This window comes from Balaenoptera ricei, chromosome 2, assembly GCF_028023285.1.
Source record: "Balaenoptera ricei isolate mBalRic1 chromosome 2, mBalRic1.hap2, whole genome shotgun sequence".
Lineage (NCBI taxonomy): Eukaryota > Metazoa > Chordata > Mammalia > Artiodactyla > Balaenopteridae > Balaenoptera > Balaenoptera ricei.
Window position 1 is genome coordinate 146945058 of NC_082640.1, and position 25637 is coordinate 146970694.

Consider the following 25637-nt stretch of genomic DNA (forward strand, 5'->3'; position numbering starts at 1 on the left):
AGCTGGACATTTAGGGTAAACTATCATTATCAATTGGGGTTTTATAAATCACAATCTTCATATAGTATTTAGTTTGCATAAAGTGGAGGAAACTTGGATTTCCTGTAAATTTGCAGACAAAAAAAATTATTTGCTAACTCTTGCTTTCCCAACAAAAGTGAAGGAGGGATAGGATTCTATGGGTGTGTTCTAGAGGCCTAATACACCAAAGTGATCAAAATAAGAGATTGTTCATATAAAGCCCTTGGCATATTACTTGGTATTCATACATTCCACAAATCTTTCTTGAGCACTTGCTATGTGACAGCCACTAAGGTAGATGCTGGAAACACAACGGGAAATGAGAGAGACGTGATTCCTGCCCTCACAGAGCTCAAAGCGTAGTGGTGGAGGCAGACATTAAACATTCAGCAAAGATATAGGTGTAAGGGTAAATACAAATCCAAAAAGAAAAAAATTTTAATTTTCCCTGGTATAAAAATGGTAAAGAGACTCTTCTCTCCTCATTTTCTTTCAGAGCATTTCTTTAGAATACTTGTAATTGCGAATTCTTTCTTTGTCCCTTTTAAAAACCTAAGCCTCTTGCCAACTTTATAACCCAGGAATGTCTTTCTCAAGGACCTGGGAGCCATCTTTTTGAAATGGAATCATCAAGGAAGATAGTGTCAAAGAAAACCAGAGCCAGACAGAAATTAAAGTGGTGAAGGTAAATTTTATGCAGGAACTATTGTAATAGGGGAAGAGCAACATGAGTATAGAGCTCCATTCTGAATACAACAAGGACAAGTGGGGACTTACAGCCAAGGAGCAAGGTAAAGAGGGGTCAGTGGATAAAAAAAAAATTGCTAAGAGGAAACATCAAGGATAAGGGGGTTTCTGGCTAAAAGAACTTGATAGAATTATTAAGGAAGGCAGGATGGTAAGGTATTGGGGGGAGGGGAAGTGTGGAGGGAGGAATTTGATCAGATATCATGGTTGGGAGATTTTTCCCCTATTACAAACGAGAACTGGGGTTAGTGAATGTGCTGGCTGCCCCCTGACCTTCTATTTAATACGGCCTGTGTTTTTGCTCCTCCCCCACCTTTGCAGTATATCATTATTTTTTTAACATCTTTATTGGAGTATAATTGCTTTACAATGCTGTGTTCATTTCTGCTGCATAACAAAGTGAATCAGCTATACATATACATATATCCCCATATCCCCTCCCTCTTGCATCTCCCTCCCACCCTCCCTATCCCACCCCTCTAGGTGGTCATAAAGCACAGAGCTGATCTCCCTGTGCTATGTAGCTGCTTCCCACTAGCTATCTATTTTACAGTTGGTAGTGTATATATGTCCATGCTACTCTCTCACTTTGTCCCAGCTTACCCTTCCCCCTCCCCGTGTCCTCAAGTCCATTCTCTATGTCACGTCCTCTTGTTTAAGGCCTAGTTATCATTTGAGAACATGTATGGGATGGGTTGTATCTGCTTGGCTATATAAAAGGGTTAGGTTTCTTTCTGTCTTCCATCTCTTCAGGGGATTGCCTGTGATATGAATCATATTCTGGTTTAATGTTTATTCAGTAATAAAACTGTTTTCTTTCCCTTCTACCTTTGTGGAGAGGTTTTCTGGGTGGCCAGGAGATTTTGGTTTTAATTATATTTCCCCAAAAAGGGGAATGAGAATTCTCAAGCACTACTGGTGGGAGGGAAATCTGGGACAGCCATTCTGGAAAGTTATCAGATGATATCTAGTGAAGTATATGTTTGCCTTTTGCCCAATAATTCTATTCCTGGCATATACCCCAGAGAAAATGTCCTTAAGAAAACAATTTCAAGGCTGTTCAATACCCTATTGTTTATTGTAGTCAAAATAGGTGCCCATTACTAGGGCAACAAATGAAAGATAAAACATGGTAGATATATATTATGGAATAATGTGCATAATACAGAAACAATGAACTACATGAACATACAGAAACAAGGACAGATCCTAAAATAGCACTGAATGAAAGAGAATCAAAATACAATTTATAGCACAGTAACTTTTTATAAATAAAAAATACAGACACACAAAACAGTACTGCCTGTTTTTCAAAGATAGATGCACAACTCAAGGTTTATAAGAAACATCAAATGTATGCCTATTATTGGGATGGGGGTGGAACTGGATATAAAATAAAACAAGGGCCTTATATAGACAAATGATGATAATGTGCTGTGATCTGAGGAATACAATCAACTTTCTGAGCCTCAGGTATAATAAATAAATAAAAGACACAAAAGAAAGGAGGTAGAGGAAAGAATTCTCCCACACAAAGAACTGGTCAGCTCTCTAGCGAATTAAGACTACCATCCCTTCTTAAATTCACTATCCTTCAATTTGCTACCATAAAGCTAAATACAAATAGAATTAGGAAGGTAAAATAAGGAGGTTATGTTGTCTGAAGTGGAGTATCTTTTTACAATTCCATTCTGGCTGTCTTTTAAGAAAAGCTTGTGCATTAATTATATGTCAACAAATCATGGATAAAGATTATTTAACTTTTTTAGATAGACATTAGAAATAGCATTCTGTTGGTCTAATTAAAGTTTTATTTCAGGATAATTCCTACTTTTTAATTGAATAATATATATTCATTGCCAGACATGAGTAATAAGAGGGCCCCTGCTGATGACTTTATATGCACCACAAAATTATCTCTTCCACTGCCAAAGTAAACCCTAAGTTGTGCTGCCTTCATGTTTTCATGATATATCAAATTTAAACATGTGACAGCAAATTTTCACAGATAATCTAATAAAATCATTAACTGGAAAGTACTCATTTGCATAAGGATCAAATGTCAACAAGAATATAAAAATTAAATTAGTATTTGAAATCTCCAGACTTTTGGTTCTCTGGAATTAAACTTGAAGACATTACAAAGCCAAACTGTAATTAGATGTCTCCACTGTTCTCTACCAATAAGAATAGGGCTTTGGGGGAAAGCAATTTAGCCATCTATTCAAAAGATTTTAATAAAGAAAGATTTTCTTATTTAGGTCTATAGTCACCTCTATTTTGATTAAGTAATTCCTCTTTAATTCAGGTGGTGACACGGTAAGTGTGCCATAATCAGTGGTAAGATAGCTTCCCAATTGTTTTCAGGTTCAAGATACCTTTATCCATAAATAAAGTAGATTTAAATTTATATGTTTTGGCCTTTGTCTAGGAGTATGAACAGACTGATGAATGAAATGAAGTCTTATTTCACTTAGAATGTTTTACTTTGCTTGACTTTTAGTGGCTTCTACTTCTATTGTTTCTGGTACAGACACATAAAACCATATCATAAAGAAGCTTTAAAATGAGAAAAGGAGATTAACAAGAATGGTCACTGATTCTGTATGCTCTCTCTGGTTTTAACTGTAATCACCTTTTGCTCCAAATACCATCTAGAATACGCTAACAGGCAATTCTTCCTTTAAGAATTACTAGGACAAGGGCTTTAGTTTGGCAACTCACCAATGGTTATCAGTCCACAGCTATACAGGAACTCTGACTCAGTTGCTGACCAAATCCTTGAGCTTTACCTGGAAATAACATTCTTAAAATTACTCATTTATATAATATAAAGAAAACTATGTTAGCTTTCTCCTAGTCCTTTACTGGTTAGGAAAGTCATAATAAAAACTTCTAACAATATCAAAGTAGATAATCTCTATACTTTTATGCAAGAGTTGCATCTCCCAAAATGAGAAGCTTGATGTAGATAATTCACCTAATTGATTTCTGATCCAATTTCTTAATTTAATTTAAAAGTTTAAATTTCTAAACTATTGTTATCTAGTTTTTACAGTCTAAGATGAAAATTTACCCAGACAGGTCATCTTGTTCAACTAGATTTTCAGAGAAGATAATACTAAAAGTACAAATATGAGTCAGATTTTTCTGGTCCTTTTTTTAAACCCTTAAACCATAAATATTTTAATTAATTTTTAACTAATTAATGACAGAAACTGAAATTCCTGTGAAATAAAAAAAGTACACATAAAATTATTTTTTCTTTATGTATGTTTATAAACAGTCAATATTACAGATAAAATATTTGCAATGAAAATATATTTAAAAATCTGCACTCATATTTTTCATGAGACAGCTGTTTTAAACTATAGTCTATTGAATGAGGCAGCCATCTGGTGACGGAAAAGGGCACTTGCATGAACTGAACGTCACAAATATTCTACACAAATCAACTTAACCTCAAAACATACAGTAGTGCTCTCCAACAGAAATATAATAGAAATCATATGTAATTTAAAATTTCCTAATCGCCGCTTTTAAAAAGTAAAAAGAAACAGTAATTTTAATAAGGCATTTTAATTTAAACCAATATATCAAAAAACATCATTTCAACATGTAATCAATACATATTTTTTTCATGCTAGGTCTTCAAAATACCATGTGTGTTTCACAGCACAACTCAATTCGGACTAGTCACATTTCACGTGGCTGTGGCTAGTGGTTGCCATGTGGGACAGCGCAGATCTAGAAAATGAAACGAGACCTGCAGTTACTTTGATTTGCCTAAGTTCATTCATTTCTCAGCCCCTCTGCCCACTCTTTCAAAAGTTCTTTCCTTTCCCTCTTTAAATTTTATTTTGTAAAATTTTTTGGCCTCCTGTACACTTTGGAATACTTAAACGGCCCTCAAAAGCCTGTCGACGAACGACAAGAAGACCCTTGGAGGTCCTATGTCTTCTCTGAAGGGCACCAGGGCGTTACGTTGGCCTGCGCTGTCCTTCCATTCGGCTCGCTCTGCGCTCAGCGGCTTCGGGCTGTAGTCAGCTACACTCCTGGAGGGCGGCGGTGGCGGGCCGCAGGACCAAGGGCGCGCGGGGGGCATCAGGGCCTGTTCCGGCCGTCTGGCCGCCTTGACATCACAGCGTCGTGTCTTTGGGGTTCAAGTCCAGCGAGGCTCCGGGCTTCCAATGAAGGTCAAAGATTTTCAGTAGGAAAGAGCCGGGACTGGAAGAGGCAACGACTAGTTCCCCGCCATAAGTCGTCGCTTCCTGTCCGGGCCTCGGATCCGGCGAAGGTGGGTGAAAAGCTACCTGCAGGGACCAAGTGACCCGCAGCTCGGGAAGCTCCCCACCCTTTCCCAGGAGCACCAGCAGGGTCTTCCGGGTCGACCCCGACCTCTACTGATTGGTTGGAGCTTGCCGCCACGTGATCCAGAAACGAGTCGGCCACCGCTTTCCCCGCCCCTTTCACCCCCTCCCCACCCAGAGGTCGCGGGAGGTGGAGGGCGGGTTTCCTAGGCAACCGCAGCGGGGTAGTGTGTACACACCAGGCCCCACGGTAGACAGGGTGTCGTGCCAGCTGCTGCAAGACAGGGATTAAGAAGTGGGAGTGGACTCTGTTCTGTCTCGGATTGCCCCGGAATCCATCCTCTCTCTGGGATAAGGTGAGTGACTATCCCCCGGTGGCCTTTGGGAGTACCTCACCTGTAGGCAGGCCCCAGGAGTCTTTGCTCCCCTCTCCTCTCTCTCTGGCCACACTGGGAGGAAGACAAGAGAGAAGCAACGCTGAGGTCAAAAGACCCCTGTAACGGTGCAGTGGCGATGATGATAATGAGAGACAGTGACATGACTTTATCTGAGGCCGTCACGGTTGCCAGAGCAAAGCTGAAGAGGAGGAGGAGGAGGAGAGGGAGGGTGGCCCACAGCCACCTGTGCAGCCTTTACTGAGGGAACGAAGTGCTCCTTGGACACACTTGATACTGCTCACCTAGAGCTGGAAGGGCGTTTTTTGGCCCATCAGTAATTATGGATGGATTCTGATCCATTTGTACCCAAGGGAGGAAACTACTTGACCATACAGGGCTTCTAGCTTGTAGAAAAGAAATTTGATTTTCTCACAATGACACCCTCCCCAGCTCTCATGGCAGACAGAAACATTGCCCTTTGTACTCTAATTATTGTTCTACTCTGATTGGTCATGTACAGAAAGTATTTAAGTTATACCATATAGGACCCTGTGGCATGACAATTAATTCAAACCATTCAACAAATTTTTATCAAACACCAAGCATGTGTCAGGCACTGTGGTAGGTTCTTTGTCCCTACCTTCAGTGAACATGTAACCTGGCAAGGAGGAAAGACCTGGAAGCATCACAATACAGTGGAACAGGTGTTGTATATAGGGCATATGCTGGCTTTAATTGGAGTCACGAGGAAAAGAATGATTATAATACTATCAGAGAGAATTAAAGTCTTCAGAGAAGACCCTTGATTTAAATCTTTAAGGGTATATGGAGTATGCCGTAAAGTCAAGGGACAGTTAGGGAGGGGAAACAGCATGTGCCAAAGAACAGAAATACCCCATGCCATTCAGAGAACTATAGTTGTGGCCAGAGCCTGTGTTGTTCCCAGGAGTTTGTGGTTGATGAGCTTGAGAGGTAGACAGGAGTTAGAGTTTGGAGACCATGAATACCTTCCAAGAGGAGTAGCGTGAGTGGATTTCCCTTTCAGGAGGTTGCTGTCACGGTAGAGTAGAGGATCGATTGGCAGGAAGTGGGACTATAGGGAAAGCATCGGTTAAGTTGAAGTGATGAGAGCCTGAATCAAAGCAGAGGCAATTGGATAGAGGGGAGGAAAAAAAAAACACCAACGTGATAGACATTTAAGAGGTATATGCAGAAAGATTTAATGAGTGAGCAAAAGTGGGGGAAAGAATAAAAGAGTGGTTGAGCATAAGTTCCAGGCTTCTGACTTGGATGATTAGAAGAATGGTGTCACTTACCAAGAGAAAACATGCATTAGGAGAAGCAGGCTGGCTGGAAAATATAGAGTTCAGTTTTGAACATACTGAGTTTGAGACACATTCAGGTGGAGCTTTCCACGTGTGTAGTTGGGTGTTGCACAGAAAAGAGGAAGATAAAAATTAGTAATTCTTCACCAAGAAGGAAACTATTAATCAGAAAATTAGGTTTTACATAACAAATAGAAGCCAAGGAGAAAAAGTCACCCCAAAGAAGAAAAAGAGCCATCAGCATCATCAGATTCCATGACAGGGTCAAATTGAGAGCTGAAACATGTCTAGTGTCTTTGGCAATTAGATTATTGTTGACCTGGAAAAAGAAACTGCAGTGGCCTGAGGTGTCCTCACTGAGACTGCAGTAAACTGAGAACTGAATACAGGTACTAAAGTATTGCTAATGACTACGTATATTTTGTAATGTTTCCAAATGCTATAATATGGTACTAATGACATATCTAAAAGTTTTCCTGTAAAGGGATCTAAAATCAGCTGTTCATTGAATACAGGATAGGAGAGCTTTTTTTTAAAGATAGTAATGACCTAACATTCATATATGGAGAGAAAAGAGACCCTAGAGAAAGAAAGAGGGGAATAAATGAAAAGAAGGAAAATTTGACAGACCAAAGTTCTGAAAGAGACTGAAGAGGATGGGATGAGTACACAGGAAAAGGGATTCATTTTGGACAAGAGAAAGAATACTTTTACTAAGACAGGAATCAGAAAGTGAAAGAAATACAGTTGACCCTTGAACTGATTAACTGGGGGTTAGTCCATGTATAACTTATAGTCGGCCCTCTTATCCTTTGTTCCTCCTTATCCTCGGATTCAATAAGGCATGGACCATGTAGTACTGCAGTATTTACTGTGGAAAAATATCTGCATGTAAGTGGGTCTGTGCAGTTCAAACCTGCGTTGTTCAAGAGTCAACTGTATATTTTAAGAGGTATGGGAATTTAAGGAGTGTATATCTGATGGTGTCACTGTTCTCTGTGAAAATGGGGACAAGATCATCTGCTGAGAGAGAGAGAACTTGAGAAGAGTGGTGAAAGTTTAGAATAGTCCAGATGTTGTGAATCCCAGATCTGTATCTCTAGTCCTACTCCCTAGGAGAGGAAGTTGAAGAGGAAAATATAAAATGTCTGTTGTTGGATTCAACTCAAGCTAGAGACCATACATTTGCAGTGATTTCAACTCACATAACCAACCGGCTATGTGAAATCTTCCAGCAGCACTCCAAAGCAGAGAGCAGAGGTGACTAGATCAACCCAAGGTTTGAGATTGGAAACGTGAAAGCTATAGAAGCTCCTGGTGGCTCCTGGCTCCCTGGAGAAACTAGAGAAGATCTGTAGTTTCTTAGATGGGCAGGCCCTGAAAAGAGCTTTCCCAAGGCGCAGGAGAGTGGTTACAAGCTGGGCATCAGGACACTCACCTCTTGATGGAATCAGAAACTGGAAGCCTTGGGACCACTTGTGACCGGAGAAAACATACAAAACTTGTAAATACCAGGAAGGTCCATAATTATGCATAATTAATTATGCACAATCACATAATTCAGATGTAGTTATGCAAGTTATAGAATCTGGGGGTTTTAAGTTAAATTTTGTTTTGCTAATTAACTATTGAATTACAACAAGGTTTTTCCTAAGTGAGGGCATTGGTGAAGGGAAGATAAGGTGAAGTGAAAGAAAAGGTTGGTACCCCAAATATGCATAGTAGTCTTCTTGAATAAATGGAGAGTTATATGTTGTTCTAGAGGAAGACTCAATACTGTAAAGATGGAAGTTCTCCCTAAATTAATCTTTACAGTCGAATCTCAGTCAAAATCTCAAGTGAATTTTTAAAAACTAAATGCAAAATAATCATAAATCTTATTTGGAAAAAATAAATATGAAAGAATAACTGGAAATTTCCAAAAAAGAAAATGAGGTAGAAATTTACAACATAAATCACAGTAATTAATACAGGATAATACTGTAGGAATAGGTAGAGGTAAGGGAAAGCAGATTAGAAAGTCCAAAATTAGGCTCAAGTATACATGATAATTTAGTGAATAATGAAGGGAGGAGTTAATTTCTTCTGTAATAGATATCTTGGACGTGGGCTAGAAAACTTGGATGGCTGTTTGTTGACTTTGGGGGTGTTAAAGGTAGGTTTTATCCCTTGTGTGGTGGTGGGCAGACAGACTTTTCCTTTGGTGCTCACAGACATTAAACCAGAATGTAGGGGCTTCTCTTCTGATAAGAAGAGGTGCTACAAAGCCCTGCTTTACTTGGGGTGCCATCCAAGTAAACCTAAGGAGGGAAGACTGTGGCCTGCATCTCTGTATGGGCCTCTGATGGAGTATCTAAATTCCTTCAGGTTGTTCCTTTGCTATGTGCTCCCTTGCCTGGCCACTCCTATGCTGTAATATCTGGGGGTTGTCCAAGAATGGGGTAAAGAGACAGTTGCCAACTGGAAGCAGGGAAGGAATGATCAATATTACTTTTAATATAGATCCATCATCTAATCACTGCTCACCATCCTCACTACTACCACCCTATTCCAGCTGCCATCCTCTCTCACATTATTACAACTGCCCCTTGACTGATCTCCTTGCTTCTCCCCTCAACCCCTAAGGTCCATTTTCAACAAAATAGCTAGGGCAATCCTTTTTGAAACCTAAGACAGCTTGTGTTATTCTTTCATTCAAAATCCTCACACAGCTTTCCACCTTACTCATAATGAAATCCAAAATCCTCATAAAAGCCTACAAGATAGCACATGATCTGACCCCACAGAACCTCTCTGACCCCACATCCTACCAGTCTCCATCTCCCTCACTGTGCTCCAGCTACATCATCTCACTTGCTATTCTACAAACATGTCCAGTATACTCTCACCCAATTTTTTTGCGTTTTCTTTTCCCCATGCTTTGATGCTTTTCCCCAAGATTCCTCATAGCCCGTACTGCCTCATTTCCCACAGTTCTTTGCCCAGATTCCACATTATCAAAGAGGTCTTCTCTTTTCTCCCATATCTATTATTCTCTAACTGGTAGATACTAGTCCTCAATGCATAAGTGAATGAATGAGTGAATGAACAGAGATTCCAGTGTATGAGGATAACTTTCTGGGTGTACTTTTCTTTGTGGTGCGAGCTGGGATCCCTTCTTCAGCATAGTGGAGCAATGTCCCCAGTTTACAAAGCCTGAGTACAAATATAGGCTGTGCACATTACCCTGATACAGATCTCAAAATCCTTTGATTTGGTCTCTTTGGATGGCCCACAGCCACTTTCTTCCCAATCACTGCTGCTCTGAGTTTGGGGAATTTTTTAGGATAGTTTTGTAAAATTTCTTTCTCTGGTACCTTGAATTTTGGGCTGGCCTGTACTGATGGGCTTTTTCTCTCAGTCTGATGCCATCTGCTTTATCTTCATTCAAAAGACCTTTCTCAACATCTCTGGCCATCAGTGCTCTTTTGCTAGCACTACTACACATTCCTTTCTTATTTTCCTAGTTCCCTAGTCATTCCAGCGAGATTTGAGCAGAGAAGGTAGGTAAATACATGGCCTCAAGTCACCATCTTTTTTTCCTTAAAATATTAATTTACATGTACACCTGCACATGTATAAAATTTTGCATAAATGATTAAAAGTGAGCATATAAATACTTTAAAAAATAAACATTTACGTAAAATTTCATAACATATATGTAGAAACCACACAAATCTTAGGTATCTAATTTTATTCTCTCAAAGTAAATGCATTCTTTTAGCACCTAGATCAAAAAATTTATCTTCATCAGCACTCCAGAACCTATCTTTTGCCTCCTCCTAGTCAATCACCCCTGAAAGGTCGTAACTATCTTGACTTCTAATACCATAGATTAGTTTCCAGATTTCATATGAATGGAGTCATGCAGTATGTACTCATTGTGTTTGTGTCTTCCTTTGTTCAATATTGTGTTTGTGAGAATCATTCATGTTATGTACACCAATAGTTTCTTTCTCATTCTACTCCTAGGTATAAACCCCAAAGAAAACTGTACCTATGTCCTGCATAATAAAAATGTCCAGGGAAACACTATTCAGCTGCAAACTGGAGACAGTCCAAACGTCTACTAATGGTAGAATGAATAAGTAAATGGTTATATATTCATATTATACAATACTAAACATGTTTTTTTTAAAGTGTAGGGTTTTTTTTTTCCAATTTTACCTAGATCCATCTCCATCCAACCTCTCATGCCTATTATAACCACACCAGCTTTCACCTATATCCAAGGTAACTCATGTTAACAACTTAGTATGTATCTTTACATATTTTCTCCTTATGCATACATAATCATAAACACACATACATATCTCTATTCTATGTCTATACACACATGTATGTACACACATATCTGTGGAGGAGTTATTATCATAAAAGGTAGAATCACAATAAACAAATAAATACAGTTTCTACATCTTGCTTTGTCATGTCCTCATATTAAAACCAGGATTCCTATATTTTTTAAATAGTACATGTCTGGAATAATATAATGAATATATTAAAAAGTATGAAAAATTAGGTTAAACTTCATTGAAGCTACTTAGGTATTTAGTAGTTCATACCATCTAAAGTGAGGAAGTTGACTAATTCATTTTAATAAACATTTATTACCATGCCTATGGTATGTCACTAAGCCCTGAAGATTCTTTTCTTTGCTAACTATACTTAGAGAACTGTATTCAGTTTGAAACACCGTAGTATAATAGGATGAATGAACTGGAACTGGTTCAAGGGAGAAAACCAGGGCTCTTTCTAGTGAGAGAACTAAAAGACATGAACTGAGGGCAAGGTGAAGGTATAGCTGAGAGATGACTATGTTCTTCAAGTATTAAAGGGTCATAGTGTGAAAGAAAAATTATGCTTGTTTTATTTGAACCCAGGAGGTAAAATGACAGTGAATGGGGAGGAGTTATGGAGAGACAGAATTAAATTCAGAATAAAAAATAACTGTCTAAGAGAAAACTTCAGAGATGGAATGGACTGTCTTGGGGTCCAGACATACTTGGTAATGTACTGTTGGAAAATGTCAAGCCACAGGTGAGTAATTCCACCCAAGTAACTTTAAGGTTCCTTTAAATGATACGGCATGACTCTAGTACTTATTTCAACTTTTCCTTTTCCTTAACAGATATATTATTTTAACCTTTATTTTTAATGGAAGATGATTGAATGGGAAAACCTAAACCAAGAAGACATAATTAAAGAACTGGTGAGTCAAAGCCAGGTTTCTTTTCAACTACATTTGTAAGAATATTAAATGGAACATTTCTACACTCCTTTCTGGAGCTTATCTAGAGATTTCTTCTACACCATGATCTTTGGAAGTAGAGAAAAATCATATATATGACACAACTTTTCTTCTTGTGAGTGAAAACTGACATCAGTGAAACTGACAGTTTATAATTTCTAATGGCAAAAATAATTTTTTATTATCTTAAACAGGTAATAATCCAATTTCTTTTTTGAAAACAGTGTTTATGCAATGGTTTATCTTATGAGATGATTGGACAAGAAGGATCAGATACTTCAAAACTGGAAATGTTTTTCTCAGGGTATCCTCGTATAGTCGGATTATCATTATTTCCTAATTTAACAAGTCTCACAATTGTTGCTCAAGATATAAAAGAAATTTCAGGACTAGAAACTTGTTTACGGCTTAAAGAACTTTGGATTGCCGAATGCTGCATAGAGGTAAGTCTAAACGTAACCTTACATGAAGGTTATGCTAAGTTCTTTGGCTTTGGAAAAATAATTCATTGAAGTATATGCTTGAGGCATGGATCAAAACAGATAGATTCATACATGATGAATTGCAGTTAAACCCTTTGCCCAGTAAAACAAAACAAAAACAGATAAATGGGCAAAATATAAAAATAGATTTATACAAAGGAGAAAATAGAAATAAAGAGCCAAAACATAGACACATTCTACTTTTTAGTAATCAAATCAGATCAAATAATACCCAGTACTGCTTTGTAGTGAAATTGGTTTACTTTGACCCTATTGGTTGTGTGAAAATTATAACATCTATATTGAAAAGCAATATTGCAAAGTGTATATGGTTATGATTATAACCATATAAAAATAGGTATCAAGTTGATTAAAAAAGAATATGAAAATTGAAAATAGTATTTAGGCGGAGGGATTGTATGATTTTTTATATTTTAGTTCATTTTGCTGGGTGTTGATTTTGCAATCTATTCTGAAAATGTGATTTTTAAGGAAAAGGTACTTAAAATCTACTTTATTGAAGAATTAATAAAAAAAACACAAGTTAACACTATTCAGGCTCCTCTTTTTTTTTTTTTAACAGAAAATTGAAGGTATTCAAGAATGTAGAAATTTAGAAAAACTGTACTTATATTTTAATAAAATTTCTAAAATAGAAAATTTAGAGAAATTATCCAGATTGGAGGTTCTTTGGCTGAACCACAATGCAATTAAAAATATTGAGGTAAGATAATTTCAGTGATTCATATTTAAAGTCAACTCCTGTAGAGTTTAACCACAATGTTCAAGAAATATTCATGACTAGTTTAATTAGTTAAGAAGAACTAATGTGTATGTAGCATATTGTAACATATAGAGAACTTCGTAGGCATCATTTTCTTTACTCCTCCCACCATGTCTGGGAGGTAAGGTGTTATTTCTTCTCTGAAGGTTAAAAAAAAAAAAAGGAGGTTTAGAGAAGTTTTGTATATAACTTGCCTAAGATTTTAAACACACTCTGGGTGATGTGTTCTTTTTGCTACTCCTCCTCCTCTTTTCCTCTCTACTTCCCTCCCTGTTCCCTTCTCCTTCAAAAATTCTTTCCAGGTTCCAGAGAACAAAGTAGACTTCACTGAGGCACCCACTTACTTCTAAGCTTGTAAAGTAAACAGCACCTGGTGCTTGGAACGCCTGGAGAACTAACCAGATTGCTCAGATGATTTATAAACATAGATTTTAATGATTTCTTCTAAATTATATATTGTCTAAAATTTTAGGGCTTGCAAACTTTGAAGAATTTAAGTGATCTCAACCTTGCTGGAAATCTAATAAGCAGCATTGGTATGTACAGTTTCATTTGGAATATGAGATAATGTTACAATAATTTTTTGTCAATATGAAAAGTACAGTCTTATAATATCTTTGAAAAGCATTTCTAAATCTATAATTACAGGATGTGAAAATACTACCCATTGATCAGTGGTTACTAATTATACAGCGTTACTGTTAGTCTCATTTATATGCAAGAAAAGATGGTCATATACAACTCAGAAATATGACAAGATATGAACAGGAGGTAAAATGAGAAATTTAACTTTTTTCTCATCTTGTTTTTTTTAATTAAAGGTCGATGTCTTGATCCCAATGAACAACTAGAAAGATTAAACCTTTCTGGTAACCAAATATGTTCTTTCAAGGTATGTTTAAGTGGAATTATTTATTTTATTTATCAACCTGGATCATGAACCATCTTTTTACAGAAAATGGACTAAATAGTCCCCACTTAAAGAGTAATTTGTTTTGGACTACTCAGTACTCCCAGAAATTTGAGAGTCACCTGATTAAATTGGCCCTAACGATCTGACACTATTAAAACCAAACAAATAACTATTTCCTTGGCTCTTAGGATACCACTTTCTCTTAGTTTTTCTCCCATCTTTCTGGCTACACCTCTTTGGTTTTCTGGTTTTTCATCGTCTCCTAGCATCTAAAAAATGGATTGCCCCAAGTTAGTCCAAGATCTTTTCTCATTTCTATCTGCATTCATTCTCTAATCTAATCATCTTATAACTTTAAATACCTTTATCCACTTATCACTCCTAAATTGGTATCTCTACTTTCCCTAACAACTACCCAAAATGATAGACATCTCCTATCCTAACTCAAACTGATTTCCCCTCTACCGAACCTTCGTCTCCTGCAGCCTTCTCCATTTCTCTAAATGTCATCTCAATGCTTCTAATAACTTAAGCCAAAATCCTTGAGTTACTTTTTACTCCTCTTATTCATTCATACCCCATATCCAGTCCATCAGCAAATTCTGTTGGCTCTACCTTCAGAATATATCCAAAGTCTGACCATTTTTTACCACCTGCATCACTATCAGCCTGGTTGAAGACACCATCATCTCTTTCCTGCATTATTGGAAAAAAAAAAAAAAGCCTTCTAACAGTTCTCCCTGTGTTTACCCTTTCACTACACTCAGTCTGTTCTCCACATAGAAGCCCACTCCTTTAAAAATATGTCAGATCAAATCACTTCTGCTCAAAATCCTCCCTTGGCTTCTCATCTCTTTCAGAGTAAAAGTCAGTTCTTACAATGGCCCACCAGACTCTATATAATCTAGTCTCCCCACTGTCTCTCTGACCACAGCTTCTACCACTCTCCCCTTTGTTTTCATCATTCTAGCCACTCTGGTCTCCTCACTGTTCCTTAAATATATCCAGGACACAGTCACCTTAGGGCCTTTGCACTTGCTGGAGTATTCTTCCCCTGTATATCTTCGTGGCTCATCTCATTTCTTTCTGGATGTTATTCAAATGTTATGTTCTTAGTGACACCTTTCCTGCCTAATTTAAGTAAAATAGCAATGACCCCTACTACCCTCCTCAACCGGAAGCATTCCATTACTTTTTCCCTGTTTTATTTTTCCTATTGGCACTTACCCACAACCCTTATTAGATTACAAGCTCCATGAGTACAGGAATTTGGCTTGTTTTGTTCACTGCTATATCCACGATACTTAAAGCAGTACTTGACTTGTAATGAATCTCAATAACCATTTGTCAAGCACATAAATGAGAGAGAAAAAACAAATAAGAAGACAATGTTTACGGTATATAATGTGGGTGAAAACATATGGCATTCATGATTTTGACAGTGTCAGACTGAAGGTACATTTTCAAACACTTCCTCTAGATGATAGGTGAGCAAATTAGCTATAGAAATAATTTTGAGTTGATCAATATTAAAGTAGGCATTCTTTTACTCAGAGAAGAATATGACACCAAAAATCTATAGAATGAGGCAGAATGTTATAAACACCTTAAAAAGAAATTTCAATAAAATTTAATTTTATTGGTCAAATTCAAGAGGAAATATCTGATGCGAACATTGAAGGGTTGACAGAATTTCAACAGGCATTGTAGGGAGGATTTTCTACAACGCAGTGGGAAGTAGGCATTCCAAGATGAGAAGAACAATATGCAAAAACGTGTGGAGGTAAGAAATCAATGTTATTTGAGTAACAGCAGCAGCAGAGATCAGAGGGAGCTATGAAAGATAAATTCAGAATGCTGTGGGAGGTAATGTTTAAGCTAACAAATGAGACGTAAGCAGGAGTTACCTAGGGAAAGAGCATTCCAAGCAAAGGTGTGAAGGACCTAAGTGGTGGAAAGAGTGTGGCAAATATAGAAAACTAGAAATCCTCTGTGCCTGGAACGGAATGAGGGAGAGAATCATGAGTTGAGGCTGAAGAAGATAAGTGCAGAAGGCTGGGAGAATAAGGTATCACCCTGCCAAGAAGCCATATGGAAGTTTATCTCACCCTGGCCAGCCATGGCAGCCTTGTGGTACAGAGCAGAGGCTGCATAGGCAGAAAGATCTGTCACTTCTAGCCCTGCCACAAACTAAAGGCAGCATAATACAATGGTAACATGAAGTTGAAGTGAAATAATAATATAAAGCTCCTAGAATAATGACTAAACACAGTAAGCACTCAATAGATATGCTATTTTATTATTATTGCTATCACTTTAATTACATTAACCTATTTCAATCTCCTCATCAAAAGAATGGGGATAAAAATAGGATTATTGTGAAGATTCATTGTATGGCATAAAATTAAAAAGGCTGTCTATAATAATTATGGCTTCTCATAAAAACATTGAACATGACTCACAGCAACTTTTATTATTCACATATTAGGAATATTCCTGAAATATTATTATTCTGAATTTTTATGTCTAACCTTTCCAGTCACCCTAAAAAGATACTATCCTGGTGAAAGTGAGATGTGCTTTCATAGACTCCAGTGTCATCTAACTTCTGAGTGTAGGTGGAGGATTCCTGCGTAAGACTTCAAAGTTCACACCTGCCATAGCCCAGACTGATGGTCAAATGCAACACAGCCACCCAGAAATCAAACAGTATCTTTACTCTTCAGCATAGTCAATGGTTTACCTTCCTTGCCCTGCAGAATTTGACCAAATAATTCTCTGCACAACTCTATTCAGAAATCTCCTTTTTAGAGTCACCCTGCTTAGTTAGTCCCACTCATGCCATGGGCCTAGCCATAGCCTTAGGTCCAGCCAGTAAGCCAAGTTCTCACTTGTCCAGAGAGAATTTGGACACACATTATCCACGTCACCCTGTCTTACTCTTAATTCTAGCAGCCTGATTTCACTACTTGCTTCCCGATTCCATTTGTATTGATACTTTATCTTCTAAATTAGTGCCTCCTGGTCCTTGCTTTGGATTTCCTTTAATTCTGATTCTGAGTCTCCTGACTAGCATTGCATTCATTTAAGTCCAACTCTACCATAGTACCTTCCTACCCCAGGCACCACCCTAGTAATACCATTATTGAGAAAGATGGGAGGGTGTCTTAGAGGTTGGTAGAAAGTAATAAGCATTCAATTCAATTCACATTATTTATTTAGTGCCTGCTGTGTTCTAAATGCTGAGTGCTGGGAATGCAGTGTTAACAGGACACAAACCCTGTTCTCAAAGAGTTTATCTCAGGAATTGGCAAACTTTTTCTCTAAAAGGCCGGAAAGAAAATATTTCAGGCTTTGTGGACCATATATGGCCTCTGTCACACATTCTTCTTTATTTTTTCCCAACACGTTAAGAATGCAATCACCATTCTTAGCTTGTGGACTGAGGGCCAAAGCCCACACAGACCCTTGGCTTATAGACTTGTGGATAATTGACAGTAGGGTGTGATAAATTCTATAACAAAGGTAAGCCCAGTGGCTAAGAGAGTTCATAGGAGGAGCATCTACCCCAAGCCTGGGGAATGAAACAAGGCTCTCAAAGAAGATGATACCTAGGTTGAGTCTTGACAGATTAAAAGGTAAAATTGGGGTGAAGTTCAGTCCATTCAAAGGCAGAAGCATGAGTGAATGTCTAAAGGGTCTGGGACATTCTGAAACTTCAAGTTGTTCAGTATAGCTAAAACATAAAATGTCAGAGTTTAAATAGAAGAAACAAGACTGAAGAGTTAAGCAAGGGCCAGATGCCAAATAAAGGAAGGTGTAAACAGTGACTTAAACTTCAAGATAAAAGATGTTAAGGAATCACATTGGTCTGGAAGTGCATCGTCAACCCCTACCCCTCCAGAGGCTGTGAGGAAAATGAGGCCCTCAGGAGAAAGCTAGCTTTCAGTTGCCCTTAATAGGCAGAAAGGGCATTTATAGAAACAAACAACACCACCACCAACAACAAAAAAAAAACCTCAAACCAAAAAACCCTAAAAATCAGGAGTTCAGTGTTAATTATATTAAAACATAGGTGCCATAGACTTTGGTGAGAAGAGCAGACCTGGAGGCTGAGGAAAATAGCGAGCTGTGTTCCTGGGTGGTCAGTGTGGCGAGTATGGTGAAGGAGGTAGGAGACCTACATCCTTGTTACTCCTGGGGCACTTGTTAGCAAAGGGATTGTGCAGAGAGGGAATGGTGTCTTAAGGAATAAATGGGCTTCAAGGTTTCATGTGGAATACATGATTTAGTAAATACTCTCTGTCATTTTATATTTAAAATGTATAGTTATATAGAGTCTGCTGTTTAATTATTGTTGATCCATTTTTCATGTATTTAGCATCTCTTTCAATAGAGAATAACACTTTATGCATCTAAATAACTTTAACATATTAAAGCACATAATTGGAATGCATTACATTAAATTATGGGTGATCTTAAGAGCTCAAATGCCTCCTTTAGAAATGGAGATTTGCGATTAATCAATTGACCATTATTGTTGCTGTTGTTTTAGGACCTCACTAACTTAACCAGGCTGTGCCGCTTAAAGGATTTATGTCTCAATGATCCTCAGTATAAAACCAATCCAGTTTGTCTGCTGTGTAATTATTCCACACATGTGTTATATCATTTGCCTTGCCTTCAAAGACTTGACACGTTTGATGTGTCAGCAAAGCAAATCAAGGAACTGGCAGATGTAAGTGCATACCTAATCAGGTGTCTATGTATTATGTTTAATTAACTGCTTCTTTCTGGCTGTGTCAACATGTGGTAGGTAGTATTATCTTGTCAGTGTTGTCACCAATTCTACTTTTGCCCAGTGAGCTGGATATTTCACATAGATGAATACAAATAATAACATTAGTACTAGAATCTCAATTTTGATGACAGTATTGGAAGGTAAAATAATAGAAAAACATTTAAACTTACATCAAACTTGAAGGAAATCTGAAAAATGATCAGTGTTAAGAATAATTAAACGAATGCTATATATACAAAAATTAATAAAGCCTAAATAAAGTAGAAATGAAACAAGTAACCTCCTCTCATTTGGAGTATTATATATCAAAATTAGAAGATACCCATGGTTGATGGTAGTATGCCAGGATTAGGTAGATTTTAATCTAATTAAAGATGGTTTGGGGTTCTCTGTAAGTATAAGTGAATCTACCCACACTGCCAAAATCTTGAAAAGGGCTTTTCCTGGGCTGTCACTGATGGTGAATCTCCCAGTAAAGGGATTACTATGCCATGGTATGAAAGGCTTTATAATTTGAGAGTAGAGTTCATAGGAATTTACCATGTTTTTTAATATTCTTCCCACATTATATTTCTACCTCTCCTTCTAGTCCATTGAGTCCCATTTGTTTATTCAGTTAACCATTCAATAAATAGTTTATGAGTGTCTAGAATGTGCCCACATGAAGCCCTCCCATCCTTTCCTTGTGGCTCATCCATCATCTCAACATAGATAAAGAATGTCTTTATCCATTTATCTTGTATCTCTTCTCTTGGTAGCCTGAGGATTTATTCTCAAGTTCCATTGTCTCCTCTCTTCTTTTCAAAACTGAGATTATCCTCTCTCCCATCCCAATCTAAGAAGTGAGCTGTCTTGTAATATTGAGCAAAAGGCTAGAGTTATTGTCTACCAGCAGATGTTCAGAGTCATTGGAGGGTCAGGGAGGAATGTCTTCTCTAACAATGTTAAGTCAAAAATAATGACAAAACTTTGCAGTGACAACCATATTTTTGAAATTTCCATTATCATCTCTGTAGTTTTTCATCACACACTTTCTGAAAAGGTGAGCAGGGTGAATGTGCTTCACTAAATTACTTGGCTGATTAATTTATCTAACAAATATTTAATGCCTATTACATTCAAGGCACTAGAAATAGAATGACCAAAACAGAAAAAAAAAACCCTGCTTCCTTGGAGTTTACATTTAGTGAGAGAAGACAGACAGAGTTTACATTTAGTGAGAGAAGACAGACAGTAAGCAGCTAAATGAGTGAAAAACTAGTATGTCAGATGGTGATAAATGCTATGGAGAAAAATGAAATAAGGGTGAAGGAAACAAGATTGTTGGTAGGGGCAGAGGAAGGGCTGTAGGCTCTTTTATATAGAACTGTTGGGAAAGGATTTACTAAGGCAACATTTGAGCAGAGACCTGAAGGAAATAAGGGAGCAAGTTTTTCAGGGATCAGCAAGTACGAAGACCTTGAGCAGGAGCATGCCTCATATTTTAAGCACAAGAAGGAGGCTAGTATGGCTGGAGCTGAGTAAGCAAAGAGGAAAGAAAGAAGTAAGAGTTGACTACAGGAGTGGTGGGGGGCAGATCACGTGAGACTGAAGAATATTGTAAGGACTTTGGCTTTTCCTTTGAGTGATATGAGGCCACTGGAAAATTTTGAGAGGAGGAGGAAACAAGATGACTTATGTTTTAAAGGGATCCTTTTGGTTAATGAATTAAGAATAGAGGATGAAAGGAAAAGGTGAAAGCAGAGAGACCAGTTAGATTCCAGAAACTTGGATGAGAGATGCTGATGGTTTGATACAGGACACTGTAGAGGGGGTAGTAAAAAGTAATCAAAAGTAATTGTAGCAGTAGTTAGAAGGTAGAACCCATCTGGATTTGCTGATAGATTGAATTTGAAGTGTAGAGGAAAAAGTAGAGAATAATTCCAAGCAACTAACCCAAGCAACTGAAGGAGGGAAGGAGTTGCTATTTGATGAGATGAGGAAGAGTATGGGAGGAGTACATTTAGAAGGAAGAATCACAGCTTAATGTTAAGCATATAAAGTTTGAACAATCTTTTGAATATCCAAGATGGATATATGAGTCTGTTATTTAAGAGAGTTGCCTGGATTGGAGATAAAGATATGGGAATTGAAAGCAGAAGGATGGTACCAAGCCGAGGACTGGATGAATCACCAAGGGAATGTTGTGGATGGGGAAGTGTGTCACTTGGGTAGGTAAGTTCTGACTTTACTTGCCACTTGTAGGCAAAAAAAAAAAAAAAAAAAAAATCAAGAAACACCATCTGCCATTTCCTTAGTTACAGTTTTTTCTACTCAGTTGAACCTGAGAAACAAGCTCTTCTTGATCAGGAATTTTTATCTGCTAATCATCACCCTAAAACAGGCTTTTTTCCCTTAACTCTTCTATGTTATGAATGCCTGATTTTTTGCAGAAGAATTTAGTGATTTCAGTTTCAGAATTTCATAATATATATAGAGAGGGAATTCTTTTGTCTGTTCATCAAGCCATATATTTGTTTCCATTCTCTCTGTTATGCCAAATAGTTCTGTTGGGATCCTGACTATCCACTCTCTACTAAATAAATCACACAACAGTGTACAAGCCTTCCAACTTACTTGAGGTACATATTTCCCGATAAAAAGAAATGCCTTCATTATTTCAGGTAAACAGTTAAAACTAGGTCACATTGTAATATGCACCTGATTTGTTTATTTTCTTCTCAGCTAGTTCTTTTTGACTAATATAACTCATGAGCACCATTTACCTGGTATATTTCTTAATGGTGGATTTAATCAATTTATCATGATAAACATTAGTAACTGCATGATCCATTGATATTAAGGAATTCAAGGTAACTGGATTAGATTGACAATTTAGTAATTTGCTCAATCTAAAACAAGTTCATTTAGAGCATTCTTTTATAGATTTGGGGAAAAAAACCCCATGAAATCCTATTTCTTAGCCATGCATTTAAAAAATGAATTGAATAATGTTACATTTGCTTTTATTCTTTTAAATTTATTTTTTCTCTAAATTAATCAAATAGGAATAATATGTTAGCTTTAGTAGTACTGCCGCATTAGCTAAATGACACTATTTTGTAAATTGAGCTCTTTCTATAGTCTCTTTATGTTGTCATTGAAAGTAAATGTAAATATGCCTCACACTTAAAATATTATACACAAAGAACATCTTTGAAATTTTATGTTTTGCTTATTAAATTTAAATAGAGAATTCTGTGTAGCCATTATCATTTCAACTAATATCATTATTAGTAACTGAGCATGTAAAACTTAAAAATAATTATATAGAACATACCACACTCATATAATACCACTAATAATTACCTATAATGTTTTTTGTTTCAGCTAACCTTTTTTCTAACTTTTAGACCACAGCAATGAAAAAAATAATGTATTACAATATGCGTATAAAAACTGTTCAGAGGCATTTTAATGAAGACCTTGAAAAACTGAATGATCGAAAATGTAAATTACAGAAGTTGCCAGAAGAACGAATAAAATTATTCAGCTTTTTGAAAAAAAATGTAAGATTTAATATTGTAAAATTTCGATAGCCTTGTCTTAAGAAAACTGGCAGATAAGATACTATTAGCTTTTAAATTTTATATGTATGTATACATTTATACATATACATACCTTTTTAAATTAATGCTAAGTTTCAAGTAAGTTTGCCCTGAAAATGTTTTGATTCTAGGTACTTAACTAAGCTTCATTCTGTGCTTAGAAATCTGCAATTTAAAAAAGGTATAGGCATATTAATTTATAAAATTTTAAAAATGCTGTGTAATTCAGTATGATTCAGTGAGTTATAGAGATCTGTTAGACTTATTTCACTACATTTTAATTAGATACCAGCAGGCTGTGCTCAAAATTCATTTTCTTGTCTAAAATGCTAAAATACTCCTTTACTATTGTATGTTGTATACTATTAAAGTATAGCTTGTTATAAAGTTCCCATCATGTTGTATATTTTAATAGTTTGTGCTTTAGTAGTTATATGTGCTTTTTTATTTAGAATAAATTGGATTTCCTTTACTAAAAGTAGACTCTGAAAAATGAAGGATTACTTACCTCAAAACAGAACTTTGTATATATAAGAACTTATTGTATTAAAAAAAAAGGTATAAGAAAATAATGGTTTATTCAAAAAATGGTGTTACAAAAATAGTCAAACTACTTGGGAATAGGGGACTTGGATCCTTAGTTTATACTTTACTAAAAGTAAATACAGTGGGGAAAAAAGAAAATGTAAAAATGAAAACATAAAAAAGCAGAAGAATATACAGATTAATATATTTAACTGATCTCAGCCTGCCAAATAAGAAAAATACTAGATATCACAGGGAACAGAATTTAGATTTGATTGAAAAAAAAAAAGTAAAATGGTTTTGTACTAAAAAGCATCATTAATGAAAATAAACAATAAACGACAGTCTGAAAAATTGTTTTCAACAAACATGAAGGACAAACATAATATCCTTAGTATAAAAGTACTCATAAATAAAACAAGACAAAAAGGTAGGGACTTCCCTGGTGGCGCAGTGGTTAAGAATCCGCCTGCCAATGCAGGGGACACGGATTCAATCCCTGGTCTGGGAAGATCCCACATGCCACAGAGCAACTAAGCCCACGTGCCACAACTACTGAGCCTGCGCTCTAGGACCCGCGAGCCACAACTACTGAGCCCGCCTGCCACAACTCTGAAGCCCACACGCCTAGAGCCTGTGCTCTGCAACAAGAGAAGCCACTGTAATGAGAAGCCTGTGCACCACAACAAAGAGTAGCCCCCACTCACCGCAACTAGAGAAAGCCCACACGCACCAACAAAGACCCAATGCCACCAAAAATAAATAAATTTAAAAATTTTAAAGAAGACAAAAAAGTATGTATCCAAATAGAAAAATTAAGCAAATTCCATAAACTATCATTTTACAAAAGAAGAAATAAAGACTAATAAACATTTGAAAGAGGACCTCAACCTGATTATTAATTTCCAAATATGAAATAAGACAACAAGCAACCATTTTCACCTATAAATTTGTCATAGCCTGCCTGGTGAAGATGGGTGTGACACTATTACACCACTGATGAGAGTGTAATTGAGTCATATATATTATTAACTGCCTAAAAATGCTCATAGCCTTTGACCCAGTAAATCTACTTCTAGCACTCTATTTAAAGATTTGGATAAATATTTATATGAGAATATTCATCACTGTACTATTAATAACAACAAAAAATTGGAAACTACCTAAATGTTTAAAAAGAGAGGCAGAATTACTCATTCTTAAGATTGAATGGTATGTAGCCATTAAAAATCAAGTTTTTAAAATATATTTAGTACTCTTTCTCAAATGAACAGGTTTAAATTCATATTATAATCAGAAAGGTATTCTTAAAGTTAAAACATTAACATAATTTATTTATTTGAATAAAAAATCACAGGCGAACCAGTATATGGAAATCATTTTATATCTGCCATTTTCATGTGCAGATGGATGTATTAATATGTGAAAAATAATAGCTATAGATTATATAAACTATAGGTATTTTTATAAAATACGCTTACTTCATTTTTTTAACAGCTGTATATAGCCATTATAGAGAAGGGAGTATAGATACTTAACAAATTTCTATTTGTATGCACTTCTCTGTGTACAGTACAATTTATCTTGAAATCCATTCTACGATGCTGGGGTTAGGGTAAGGCAAATGAGGCACTCACCCTGGGCCCAAAGTTTAAGGGAAGGTCTAAAACCTCCATAATTAAGATAAATCATATACTTTATTATAATATATATTTTAAAATATTTATTTATTTATATTTATTTGGTTGTGCCGGTCTTAGTTGCGGCATGTGGGCTCCTTAGTTGTGGCATGTGAACTCTTAGTTGCGGCATGCATGTGGGATCTAGTTCCCTGACCAGGGATCGAACCCAGGCCCCCTGCATTGGGAGCATGGAGTCTTAACCAATGCACCACCAGGGAAGTCCCTATTATAATATTTTTTAAAAATACAAATGAATGCAAAAAAAGTCCATTACGAACAGCAAGAAAAAATCCCAAATATCAAAATTTTAAATAAAGACATTGCTGTGCTGAGCCGTATAGGAGACTGAGGCAAAGAGAAAAATGTGCACCCCTATATCCATGCTTGTGTGTATTTATATGTTGTTTCCCAGAATACCTAAGTAGTTGAAAAATTGAAAAGTAGGAGTGATGAAAGTCACATTATTTCAAGTTTATTCTCTTTGTTCCAAAACCAGCATTTCTTATCATTTTACTTTGGCTTTATTAGAAGCTAACTCATCAATAATATTTTAAAATTTATTTCTTTGCTTTTCTTATTTTCAATTGAGAGAACTGCCATGTTTGAAGTATTTAATATTGGCTTTCACTTGGTCAAGAGAAATTGGTTGACCGAACTTGTACTAAAGTTATAATCACATGCTTGCCATGTTTTTATGAAGTTTGGCTTATTTATTATCTAGATTGCTACTTTGTTAATTTAAGTTAACTAAATATTTAATAGATTCCACTAAACGATTTTGCTCTCTGGCACA

General features: G+C 36.6%; 2 protein-coding genes across 2 annotated transcripts in view; one reads left to right on the plus strand and one right to left on the minus strand.

Moving 5' to 3' along the window:
* RTN1 (reticulon 1) overlaps positions 1-3710 on the minus strand; it is a 278915-nt gene extending 275205 nt beyond the window's left edge. Inside the window, exon 1 of the mRNA XM_059915734.1 lies at positions 3493-3710. The gene's annotated coding sequence lies outside the window, so the exon portion shown is untranslated. The remainder of the gene's footprint in view (positions 1-3492) is intronic.
* A 1599-nt stretch (positions 3711-5309) lies between these two features.
* Positions 5310-25637, plus strand: part of LRRC9 (leucine rich repeat containing 9) — a 95062-nt gene continuing 74734 nt past the window's right edge. The window contains exons 1-8 of the mRNA XM_059915736.1: positions 5310-5434; positions 11951-12031; positions 12295-12513; positions 13136-13276; positions 13809-13872; positions 14158-14228; positions 18805-18987; positions 22443-22598. Coding sequence (XP_059771719.1) covers positions 11984-12031; positions 12295-12513; positions 13136-13276; positions 13809-13872; positions 14158-14228; positions 18805-18987; positions 22443-22598 — 882 coding nt within the window. The 5' untranslated portion in view covers positions 5310-5434; positions 11951-11983. The remainder of the gene's footprint in view (positions 5435-11950; positions 12032-12294; positions 12514-13135; positions 13277-13808; positions 13873-14157; positions 14229-18804; positions 18988-22442; positions 22599-25637) is intronic.